Source organism: Neomonachus schauinslandi, chromosome 1 (genome assembly GCF_002201575.2).
Source record: "Neomonachus schauinslandi chromosome 1, ASM220157v2, whole genome shotgun sequence".
In the NCBI taxonomy this organism is placed as follows: domain Eukaryota; kingdom Metazoa; phylum Chordata; class Mammalia; order Carnivora; family Phocidae; genus Neomonachus; species Neomonachus schauinslandi.
This window is the reverse complement of record NC_058403.1, coordinates 194,132,725-194,144,786: the sequence shown is the minus strand read 5'-3', so window position 1 is coordinate 194,144,786 and position 12,062 is coordinate 194,132,725. Positions and strand designations below refer to the sequence as shown.

The 12,062-nt window shown below is 61.4% G+C and overlaps 1 protein-coding gene across 2 annotated transcripts in view; it reads left to right on the top strand.

The window, feature by feature from the left end:
- Window positions 1-11,048, top strand: part of NISCH (nischarin) — a 32,896-nt gene extending 21,848 nt beyond the window's left edge. Inside the window, exons 14-22 of one of the 2 annotated variants that reach the window (XM_044921505.1) lie at window positions 1,758-1,882; window positions 3,070-3,119; window positions 4,170-5,567; window positions 7,228-7,447; window positions 7,496-7,654; window positions 8,078-8,234; window positions 8,694-8,822; window positions 9,299-9,460; window positions 9,825-11,048. In XM_044921505.1, coding sequence (XP_044777440.1) covers window positions 1,758-1,882; window positions 3,070-3,119; window positions 4,170-5,567; window positions 7,228-7,447; window positions 7,496-7,654; window positions 8,078-8,234; window positions 8,694-8,822; window positions 9,299-9,460; window positions 9,825-10,435 — 3,011 coding nt within the window. In that variant the 3' untranslated portion in view covers window positions 10,436-11,048. Of the gene's footprint in view, window positions 1-1,757; window positions 1,883-3,069; window positions 3,120-4,169; window positions 5,568-7,227; window positions 7,655-8,077; window positions 8,235-8,693; window positions 8,823-9,298; window positions 9,461-9,824 lie in introns of both variants that reach the window. The other variant, XM_021694882.1, reaches the window with a different exon arrangement.
- The last annotated feature ends 1,014 nt before the right edge of the window (window positions 11,049-12,062 follow it).

The following is a 12,062-nucleotide window of genomic DNA, read 5'->3' as shown; positions in this document are numbered from 1 at the left end:
TCCGTGGACACCCGCTAAGACCAAGATGGCGCCCCATCCACGCATCTTAGATTTGATGAACTGTGGTAAATAATGAGAGGCGTGCATGAGCTAATACTGGGGAAGCGCTTAACGCTGCTCCTGGCTCGTCAGGAATGGTCAGTAAGGGCTTCCCTTCCTTGCGTCCTTATTGGGCGATTCCAGATGACCAGGACAGTGCCCCTAAGGAACCTGGAGCCTCTTGGGGAGGTCAGCTGCTGTGCCCGAGGGCAGGATGGCGTGGGGGCGTTTGTAGAAGGGAGAGGCATGTCTAGAGCAGAGAGGGCTTTGCAGTGGAGGTAGTGTGTGAGGTGAACCTCAAGGGAAGAGAGAATCTGCGTGTGAGGGAGGAGAGGGGGGGGTGGACTCCAGGCGAGAACCGCGCCTCGTGCATGGCTGCGCGCTTGCCGCCCTCCTGCCTGCGCATAGTGCCTGCTGCTTCGCTCGGGGCGTGGGGCTGGGGCTCTGGGCTCGGGCTCTGGGCTCGGGCTCTGGGCTCGGCTAGTCTGTGGGCAGAGCACCTGGGCTGCATGAGTTGTCCTGTCCCTGGGGGGCAGCTGAGCTGCACAAGGGCCCGGGATCTCTGGAGCTCAGTCATTTCACTGAACCATGGTGACTGGTGGCAAAGCCAGGCAAGCCCTGGGCTCCTTCAGACCTCTGAAACTGGGGGTCGGTGTTCAGCGTTCTCCCAGCTAGCTACATTTAGGAAAAGGTTTTTAAAAAGTCTTTACCCTCCACCACTGTGGAAAATGGAGTGAAGTAACAGGCCCAGGCAAGCTGTATTCATCGCACAGCCTCAGCAGGGTTTAAGAACGCCGGGTGTTTCTGGGGTGCATGAGTCAGTGCGCTGTTGTCCGTGGAGGGTCAGCAGGGAGTGTCCTGTGGAAAACGGGCCATGGGTGCTGAGCACAGTTTGTCCTTGCCAGCCCCGGAGGAAAACAGCCTGCGGGGAGGCCCGGCCTTGTGCGTGAGGGGTCCTGAGCCCTCGCATGTCTGTGAAGCTCGCAGAGATGTGTTAGTGGGGTGGGGGGCCAAGTTCAGTCATTCTCCTAGAAAGAGGTTCCAGGAGTGAACACGTTGAAGGCTCTTGATGGACATACTGCCACACTGCTCTCCAGCAGGCAGGCCAGCTCGTGCCCACTGCCCGCCTCTGCCCAGTTAGGCCAAGGCCAGAACAGGCTGTCAGACCTTTGCCAAAGCGAGGCAAAACTGAGGTCATGTTTCGACTCGCCCTTCTGCGGTTCCTTGTGGGGGTGCGCCTTGCTTTCTGTGTTCTTTCCAACGGCCATTCCTTTGTGGGACGGCTGCTCATGCCTGCGGTCTCCTAACTGGGTTTCCAGCCCGCCCCCGCTTCCATCCTTGTTATCTGGAAGAGCCTTTTATAGATCAAAGACACACATCTTTGTCAAGTATCGAAAGTACTTTTTTTCTCATTTCATTTTTATCTTCGGTTTCTTTTCTTACAGAAGTTTGGTGGTTACGTAGTCACACACATGTCAATTTCTTCTTTGGATTTAGGCTTAGAAAGTCTGTCCCTGCCCTGAAGTTAGATAAGCAGTCATTTGTTCTTTTTTCGAGGTTAAGATTTCCGTTTTTAATGTTTTCTTCTGTGATCCATGTCGCTGGGTTAGGGGGTCTGACGAGGCCTCTAGTCCTGCCGGAAGCCTGAGGGCCCAGCCCTGTTTGTTGAATGGCTACTCTCCCTGCCCACCCTGCCCGCCCGCCCCTGGTCTCTCCAGGTATCATGTTCGTGCAGGAGGAGGCCCTGGCCAGCAGCCTCTCATCCACGGACAGTCTGACACCCGAGGACCGGCCCATTGCCCGGGGATGCTCTGATTCCTTAGAGTCCATCCCTTCCGGACAGGTAATGCCCCCCCTCCTGTTTCTGGGGATTGCTTATCTCTCTGGACCAACTGTCCTGCGGGGGGCTGTCCGGAAGTAGGATTTGCCTCGGCTGGAAGGTGGAGGTGGCCTGGCTGGAGTTGGGGCAGGTGCTGCCGCTGCCTGGTGCGCTCTGCTTTGTGATGAGCAGTTTGTGTTCCTTGTCTGTCTGTCCGTGTTTGTACGTATCTGTTTCTCGTGTCTGTCTCTCTCTCTCGGGGCTAATAGGAACAGGCAGTTCTCTCACCAGGCCCTTAGGGGCAAATCCAGATGGCCCTTAGCCGCCGCCCCCCTTCCCCGCCATGAGTGGACTCTCCTGGGAAAGGCAGTTCAGAAAGCCCTAGGTGGGGATGGTTTGGGTCCCACGCCCATCAGGAAGACTTTCTCCACTGTTGCCTGGCATGCTGGGCTCTTCCTCCCGCTCCTGCATGTTACCCTAGTAGTCTGGGACACACTCTGATTCCAGCACCTCCTCTGTGGCTGCTGCTGAGGGTTCTGGAACTTCTCCCTCTGTCCTGGGAAGAGAGGAGGAAGGCAAGTGTGATGTGGGGATTCTGCTTGGTTCCTGGGCCTCCATCCAGCCCTGTGTTCAGTAGTCCAGGGTGACGGCCCTGTGACCCTGGGCAGTTTGCGGAGTCCTCGCTCTGTCCCAGCACTCCTTGGCACTCCTCCCTCCGCTCTCCCCAGGGGCACACAGTAGGGGGTTCCCGGGCCCTAGGTCCTCCGCACTGCCCAGAGACCACTGGGAGGGCCTTGCCAGGTGCTGCGTAGCCTCTGCTCATTGAGATCTCTGCGGGCCAGTTGCCGCATTGCTAGACTGTCCACTTGGACCCTCTGGGGTGGCATGAGGAGCACTCGGATGCCAGACCTAGGGGCACGTGCTGAGCTGCAGAGTGGCAGGAGGCTCCGCCCCAGGACCTGGGGGCATGGGCTGGGGCCAGACAGAGGCCACAATCTCAGCCCTGTAGTGCACTGCCATGTACCTGGCTGAGTCTCTCTCGGCCTTTCTGGGCCCCGGTATCCGCCCCCGAGAGAAGCGTGGGGATGGTGAGGAGCTTCCTGCAGGGTGGTGAGCTGGGGCAGGGTGCCTGGCTCAGGGTCCGGCACCCAGTAGGTGCCAGGAAATGGCTGCAGCAAGTAGGGGGCTCACTGCATGTCCTTCTTCGTCAGGCACCTTCTGATGATTTACGGGACATACCCGGAGCTGTTGGCGGTGTGAGGTAAGGAAGAGGTTAGAAGACATCCTAGGCGTTCTGCACATGCCCAGCTGTGGACTAGTGGGAACCAGTTGGATTTTGTTAACAATCTGTTGGTAGAAGTTCTTCAGAGCTATTTCTTCCTTTAAATAAATAAACAGCAACGAGGTGGGCTCTGGTCTGTTTCCAAATCCTAATCGCTGGAGTTTGTTTGACACGTTATCCCATACTAGGGGTCAGCAGATCAAGGCCGATTTGGTCCACAACCTATTTTGTACAGCCTGTGAGCTGAGAATGATTGTTATATTCTTAAAGCACTGCTAAAAAAAGATTATGTGGATGGGCTCTTCCAAAACCTGAGGTATTCACCCCCTGAGCCTTCGCAGAAGTTCTGTATATGCTTTTTCACGGAGGCCGCAGTAGCCAAGAGGAGACAGCCATTTTTTTTTTAAGATTTTATTTGAGAGAGAGCACAAGCCGGGGCCGGGGGTGGAGGCAGAGGGAGAAGCAGATTCCCTGCCGAGCAGGGAGCCCGATGTGGGACTCGATCCCGGGACCCAAGATCATGACCTGAGCCGAAGGCAGACGCTTAACGACGGAGCCACCCAGGTGCCCCAAGAGGAGCTAGCATTCAAATGTGAAAGTCCTAAGACCCACCTAGCTTACTCCCTGACTTCCATCCCAGAGGCCACTGGGTGCCCCTGAAGGGAACCATCGTCAACCAGTGACTTCATGCCCTTGAGCTCTCGTTGTCTTTGGGGCTCACAGCCAGCCTCTGAGTGACTGAGAGGTCTTTCTGTTGCTTTTGTTGGGGGAGCCCGTGTGGTGTGGGTAGGACAGGGCTAAGCGCCTGTGGTCTGAGCCCTGGGACCGTAGACTCTCACTGAGCTGGCAGTCCCAGCCTTCCAGCACCCCGGCTCCCGACTGGGGCACTTTCATGGACACGGGCTCAGCTGTTTCAAAGGCTTGGGAGACCCTTGAGCTGGTCCGTCAAGGCCAGGGTGCAGGCTTTGCATGTGAGCGGTAGGGCTGGCCCAGCCCAGCGTGCTGTTGACCTGTCCTCTCCCTCCGCAGCCCGGAGCATGCGGAGCCAGAGGTTCAGGTGGTGCCCGGGTCTGGCCAGATCATCTTCCTGCCCTTCACCTGTATCGGCTACACAGCCACCAACCAGGACTTCATCCAGCGCCTGAGCACACTCATCCGGCAGGCCATCGAGCGGCAGCTGCCCGCCTGGATCGAGGCCGCCAACCAGCGGGAGGAGGGCCAGGGCGAGCAGGGCGAGGATGACGATGACGACGAGGAGGACGCCGCTGAGAACCGCTACTTCGAAATGGGGCCCCCAGATGCGGAGGAAGAGGAGGAGGGTGGCCAGGGGGAGGAAGAGGAAGAGGAGGAGGAGGAGGACGGCGAGGAGGAGCGCCTGGCCCTGGAGTGGGCCCTGGGCGCAGACGAGGACTTCCTGCTGGAGCACATCCGCATCCTCAAGGTGCTGTGGTGCTTCCTGATCCACGTGCAGGGCAGCATCCGCCAGTTCGCCGCCTGCCTCGTGCTCACCGACTTCGGTGTCGCCGTCTTCGAGATCCCGCACCAGGAGTCGCGGGGCAGCGGCCAGCACATCCTGTCGTCCCTGCGCTTCGTCTTCTGCTTCCCCCACGGTGACCTCACCGAGTTCGGCTTCCTCATGCCGGAGCTGTGCCTGGTGCTCAAGGTGCGGCACAGCGAGAACACGCTCTTCATCATCTCGGACGCTGCCAACCTGCACGAGTTCCACGCCGACCTGCGCTCCTGCTTCGCCCCGCAGCACATGGCCATGCTGTGTAGCCCCGTGCTCTACGGCAGCCACACCAGCCTGCAGGAGTTCCTCCGCCAGCTGCTCACCTTCTACAAGGTGGCGGGCGGCTGCCAGGAGCGCAGCCAGGGCTGCTTCCCCGTCTACCTGGTCTACAGCGACAAGCGCATGGTGCAGACCGCCGCTGGGGACTACTCGGGCAACATCGAGTGGGCCAGCTGCACACTCTGCTCGGCCGTGCGCCGCTCCTGCTGCGCGCCCTCCGAGGCCGTCAAGTCGGCTGCAATCCCCTACTGGCTACTGCTCACGCCCCAGCACCTCAACGTCATCAAGGCCGACTTCAACCCCATGCCCAACCGCGGCACCCACAACTGTCGCAACCGCAACAGCTTCAAGCTCAGCCGCGTGCCGCTGTCCACGGTGCTGCTGGACCCCACGCGCAGCTGCACCCAGCCGCGGGGTGCCTTCGCCGACGGCCACGTGCTGGAGCTGCTCGTGGGCTACCGCTTTGTCACTGCCATCTTTGTGCTGCCCCATGAGAAGTTCCACTTCCTGCGCATCTACAACCAGCTACGGGCCTCGCTGCAGGACCTGAAGACCGTGGTCATTGCCAAGACCCCCGCAACCGGGGCCCGGTCCCAGAGCCCCCTTGTGGAAGGCCAAGCTGCCGAGGACAGGGCCCGGTGAGACCAAGCACAGGCTCTTGGGGTGGGGGGCTGGGGGCGGGCACCGAGTCTGAGACCATTCACTCCAAAGGAGATCTGTGCGTGTCCGTATGTGTGAGTGGGCCCAGGGTGGGCCTGGGTCCTGTCCCTCCTCGGCTGCTGACCAGCCTCAGCATTGCCCTTGGCTCCCTCTGACACCCCGTGCCAAGCCTTACTCTGCTGGTGAGCCATCTACCCCTTTTCAGGAAGAACAGGGTCGCTGAGGGGCTCTCTCTTTGCATGTAATTCTGTGAGTTTTCCCGAGGAACTTGTTGGCTGAGAGCAGCAGAGTCTGAGGTCTGAGTTTGAGGGCCGGGCGGTTCCCTCGCTCAGAGTGCCTTTCCTTCTCGCCTCGGGAGACGGGACGTCGTGGCAGTCTTGTCCTGTTCTTCCTCCCTCTGTTCCTGCGTCCTCTGTCTGCCTCCCCCCTGGCACCCTGCCTGGGCTTCCGTCAGGACCATCTGGAGCTGAGGCTAGAGGGAGGCCTGTGGGCTGCCGTGGTCCTACCCTCAGCTCACCTGCACCCAAGACTCCAGAGGGGCCTCGTGCCCTGGAGGGTGCCTGTCTTCTACCACTGGCCCCTGGCTTCACACATGCTGGGGCTTCCCCAGCGTGGGCAAGAAAGCCCTTCATCTGTTGGTCTTCCTGTCCTCTTGAGATACAGCCTCATTTTCTTTTCTGTCCTCGTGGACGGTAGTAACGCTGTCCTCACCCCAACATCTCATACCTTCTGCCTCTGATCCCAGCCCCTCAACTGAGGTTCCCAAGGGGCTCCCAGCCTCTCCCTGGATGAATCGGGTACCCTTCTTGGGCCCAGTTTAAGTCCCATGGCCTCCCCCCACGGCTGGGGCCTCGAGCGGTGACACCTCGTCTCCCATTTCCACGCTGTCCCCAAGCGTGGCTGGAACCTGCCCCCCATGGGGACTGCATGCAGAAAACAGCTGCTCTGCTCTATCCCAGCAGACACATCTCTGCCGCAGGATGAGGGGGCAGAGCCCAGGGATTTCTTGCGACAGCTGGACTATCCCAACAGAAAGGATGTCCAAAAGACCCCTCAGCCTGGGCCCCAGGCATGTAGGCCGGTAGTAGGGTCCTCCCCACCTCGGGGGTCAGCTCCTAACCTGAGCTTTCAGGGTTGTGAGCATTGTTTGGTCTTGTGCTTGGAACAGACCTATGAAAACCCAGTGTGGCCACGTGGATGTTGGCGGGGTGGGGTGACAGCCTGGGCTGCCTGAGGAGGACCCAAAGGCAAGCTGAGGGACCGTTTGGTTTTGGTTGTCACCTCTGGTTGCACTCAGGTCTCGGGCCTGGGCACCTTGGTTGGCGCTCTGGAGTGGCATTTCTGATGCTTCTACAACCTTCTGAAAATGAATTGTTAGTCCATGGGCCGCACATCTGGCCGTCCCTGCCTGGGGTAGCAGACTGCCTGTCTTTCCCCCGACCACCCATCTCCCTTCTAAGAGCAAGGGCCTGGTACTTTCCCCTTGTTCTGCTTCCTGTGGGGAACCTAGAGATGACATCCCCGGGTGACCTCAGACATGGTGCTTGTTCCATCACACTCTGAGGTTGTGTGTGATAGGACTCTCCACTCGGGATCCCGGTGCTAACACAGTGTCTCTCGGGGGATTGGGAGGTGCAGCAGTGACCAGCGGCCCCAGGAAGCCCCAGCAGAGGCTCCAGCTCCAGCCCCAGCCCCAGCCCTAACGGAGGCACCAGCCTTGGACCTGGCCCCGGTGGAGGGCCCGGCTCCGGCCCTGGAAGAGGCCTTGGGCCCAGGGGAGGCCTCGCTTCCATCTTCGGCCCCAGCAGAGGCCTCGGCCCCAGAGCAGTCCCCAGCGGAAAGCCCAGCCCCAGCCTCTGTGGAGGCCCCGGCCCCGGCCCCGGCCCCGGCCGAGCCGCAGGTGCAGGCGGAGGCCCCCGCTCAGTACCCAAGTGAGCACCTGATCCGCTCCACGTCGGAGGAGAATCAGCTCCCCTCACACCTGCCCGCCTGCCCGTCCCTCCGTCACATCGCCAGCCTGCGGGGGAGCACCATCATCGAGCTCTTCCACGGCAGTATCGCCGAGGTAGAGGCCCGGAGCGGGCCTGCTGGCTGGCCCTCGCGTGTAGAAAGCTGGAGTCGCGGGGGGCAGGTCCTGGGCTGCCCCACCCCGGTCCGTTGTCTCTGCCACCCCCTCTCCCTGTGGCCACTCCTCACCTTGGGCCCCAGACACACCCCGCCCCACACACATCTCCCACCCTTCCATTTTTCTCTGCTTCCAAGTTTATAAATGCATGGACCAGATGTGATGAGGGTCCTGTGTCTCCTCATCCAGGACTGCGGGCATGTCACTGGGACGTGCAGGTCACCAGGGCCGTGGGGCTGACCGGTGGGGAGAGGGGGGTGCCCTGCCCAGAGCTCTGTTGTCAGGCAGGCACGGCCTGGAAGAGAGTTTTGTGCCCCCCGCCCTGCTCTGCTTCAGGCCCAGACCCAGCCCTTCTGTGTCCAGGTGGAAAACGAGGAGTTGAGGCACCTCATGTGGTCCTCAGTGGTGTTCTACCAGACCCCGGGGCTGGAGGTGACCGCCTGCGTGCTGCTCTCCACCAAGGCCGTGTACTTCGTGCTGCATGACGGCCTGCGCCGTTACTTCTCCGAGCCCCTGCAGGGTAGGTGCCAGGGCCTGGCACCCGGGAGTTCAGAGCACGTGCCCGAGGAGACAGGCCGCGGGGCCTGAGGCAGCAGGGATTTGGCCGTGCTGGGCCAAGCCTCCCTTGTCTCAGGAAGGGGCCTTGACAGCCATATTCTCTCCTGGAGGTACCATGAGAGACCTAAGACCAGCACATAAGGCAGGGCCTGGCCAGGGCCCGGGCGCTGGTGGGGGGCGAGGAGGGGCTTGGGCAGCCTCTGTCCTGTGGGACCCCAGTGGGATCCTTTGCCAGTGGCCCATTGTAGGGCTCCTGGTGCCTCGGCTGAAGCCAGGCAAGGCTCAGAGCCTGGAATGCGTGGCCCGTGAGGCTTTCCACCCGTAGAGGCAGGGGCGGCTCCTTGCCTGCTGGCCCGAGCTGCGCACCCGGGACCCCCGTGCTTGCCCGGCACCACACTTGGTGCCTGTCTCTCCGTCGCAGATTTCTGGCATCAGAAGAACACAGACTACAACAACAGTCCCTTCCACATCTCCCAGTGCTTTGTGTTAAAGCTCAGCGACTTGCAGGCAGTCAACGTAGGGCTTTTCGACCAGTATTTCCGGCTGACGGGTGAGTGACTGCCGTGCTTTGTCCTATTTTGGGTGAAGGCCAGTGTCACCAGTGGGCTTCCACCTTCCATATGTGGGTGCGTTATCGCAGCCTGAGTTATCTCTGCTCACAAGCCCGTTCACCGGAGCGGGAGGAAGCAGCTTCAGGAACTGCTGAGCGTGCAGAATCCCCCAGGGCTCAAGTGCGAGGCGGGACCGAGGCGGCCGAGTGCCTGGCGGGCAGGGAGAGTGGGCCCAGGGCTCACGGGCAGGATGTTTCTGACTCACACTTCCTGAAGAGAGAAAGCTAAGCTTTTTCCCTAATGCCTCTGCATCCCTTTCCAGAAAAATGTCACAGCCCTTCCGGCCTGAGAAATAGCTATCTCCCCAGGCCCCATGATGCTTTTCCACGTGGGTCTTCCTCTGGTCTCCGGGGGGGGGCAGGGATGAGGTGGGGGAGAGGCGGCCCGCAGCCGTGACCAGCCCCTTCTCCCACAGGCTCCTCCCCGATGCAGGTGGTTACCTGCTTGACACGGGACAGCTACCTGACACACTGCTTCCTACAGCACCTCATGGGCGTGCTCTCCTCACTAGAGCGCACACCCTCCCCCGAGCCTGTCGACAAGGACTTCTACTCCGAGTTTGGGAACAAGACTGCAGGTACCCCCCACTCCCGGCTCGGGCTGCAGCAGGCCCCAGGGCACCTCTCTCTGCCCAGAACCCCCTCTGCCTCGCTCACTTTCTCTCCTTCCCGCTTAGCCAGCGAGGCTTTTCCGTGGGCTTTTCCACGGCAGAGCCTCCATTCCAGCAAACTCTCAGCCACCCGGCAGTTGGCGTCTCGAGTGCCTGCCGTGCACTGAGCTGCTGGCCTGTGGGTCTCCGCCCGAGCGTGGGGGCCTGGAGCCACTCCCCTGCTTCTGCCAGGCCCTGGTCCCGCCATCATGGGTGGCTTGGGTTCGTGGGTGCTCTGGGCCCCAGCGCCGGCCAGGCCAGGCTACGACCCCGGGGGGCGCCCTCTCTGCAGGGAAGCTGGAAAACTACGAGCTGATCCACTCCAGCCGCGTCAAGTTCACCTACCCCAGTGAGGAGGAGATCGGGGACCTGACGTTCACTGTGGCCCAGAAGGTGGCCGACCCAGAGAAGGCGCCGTCCCTCAGCATCCTGCTGTATGTGCAGGCCTTCCAGGTGGGCACACCGCCCCCCGGGCGCTGCAGGGGCATGCTGCGCCCCAAGACGCTCCTGCTCACCAGCGCTGAGATCTTCCTCCTGGACGAGGACTTCGTCCACTACCCACTGCCTGAATTCGCCAAAGAGCCACCGCAGAGAGACCGGTACCGGCTGGACGACGGCCGCCGCGTCCGGGACCTGGACCGCGTGCTCATGGGCTACCAGACCTATCCGCAGGCCCTAACCCTCGTGTTTGACGACGTGCAGGGCCATGACCTCATGGGCAACGTCACCCTGGACCACTTCGGGGAGGTGCCAGGTGGTCCCACCAGAGCCGGCCAGGGCCGTGAGGTCCAGTGGCAGGTGTTCGTGCCCAGCGCCGAGAGCCGCGAGAAGCTCATCTCACTGTTGGCCCGCCAGTGGGAGGCCCTGTGTGGCCGGGAGCTGCCCGTCGAGCTCACCGGCTAGCCTGGACCACGGCCGGCTCTTGCCACCTGCCATGTCCGGCCTGGCGTCCACTCAGGGCGGGAAGCAGGCTTTCTTTGTTCTTTTCAAAGTGTTTCTCCCCCCTTTTGGGTCCCCTCGTTGGACCATCCTTGCAGAGACTGTGCATTCAGTGACTTCAGTGACTCCTTTCCAGAGCTGGGAGTGAAAGCGCCGGCCCCCTCTGGGGCCTCCCTGTGCCATCCGCCTCCCGTTGGCTCTGTTGCCTCCCCCTGGGGCGGTGTGGCCGGCGCGCCAGTGTCGTGTTTTCTGTCGTGGGGCTGTTATTAACAAGTGGCACCGTGGGTCAGCTTTACTCTTCTGTGTCCTTCCCCGAAATGTCTCGTCCAGTCGTGTTGTCATTGTGGGAGTTCGCTGCTAATTGTAAAGCTGGTAGCGTAGTGCACATCAAAAGCTCCCGCCCCGTGCAATTTTCCAAAGTGGAGGCCTCTCCTGGCCCAGTGAAGTGGGAGAGTCCCATGGGGACAGGAGTCTCCCGGCCTTGGGGCTGAAAGGGGTGGTGGCAGGGGACCTAGAGCTGCCAGCACCGAGTGTGATTCCTGTCGCCTGTTTTCTCTATTCCAATAAAGCAGAGTTTGACACAGTCTGGGTCTTTTATTTCAAGGGCCACTGGGGTCTCGGCAGGGCACCGGCCCAGGGCAAGGTTGGCATGAGGGAGAGGGTCCCCTAGGGAAGCAGGAAGGTGAGCTCCTAGGGGCAGCGGGGGAAAGGAAGGAGAGAGAAGGGCATGGAGGGCAAGGGAGCGGCTCTGCTCGGGTGGTGCTGGTGGGCTGGCCCCCGAGTGCTGGCACAGGGTGGGTGGGAGGGGGCCCTCCGATAGGGCTGGGCAGGGCTGGGCTTGCACCCTGAGCCTCAGGGCACGTGCGGCACCCTGGCTCACTGGCTTTCTGCCTCCTGCAGGTCTGCAATGTCCCAGCCGAAGCTGCAGTCTGTTGTGAGGTAAACCCTAGAGTCTGCGATTGCATAGGGTGGGGGCTGGGGGGGGGGTCTCACCAAGAGGGTCCGCGGGGGGAAGGCCTGTGGGAGGTGTCCCCCGGTGGTGGATAGTGTGCTCATGTCCTCAGACAAGTGGGGGTTGCCTCAGGGAGCCCTGCCAAACGAGGACCTGGGATTGCTTTGGGAGCCAGCTGTGTGTCCCACCCTTCCTCATCCCATTCCTGCCCCCAGAGCGGGGCCCTGGAACCCCACTTGTCTCTCCCATCCTGGCCCAATCAGGGGCATGAGGTCCCAAGGCCCTGGGGCCATCTGGGCCAGGCAGGACTGGAGAAGAGGTGATTGGAGGAGGATGGCCAACCCAGCTCCCAGCCTGCTGCTTCTGTCTTCCCTCGGTGCCCACACTGGGGCCTCGAGCCTCAAGAAGGCTGCTGGCAGGGAGGGGGAGCCGCCAAGGGGAGGGTCTCCCCACTCACAACATCCCCGGCCAGCCCAAGGGCTCCTCTAGCCTGGGGCGGGGGGAGGCCTGTTGAGGAAGAGGAGGAGGTAGGTGACAAAGCTTCTCCCTACCGGGCTTTCATCAAAGACCTTTACAAATGGCCACCTGCCTCTCTCCATCTGTTATGTGTAAACGGGGATGGTGACAACCAGAGGCAGG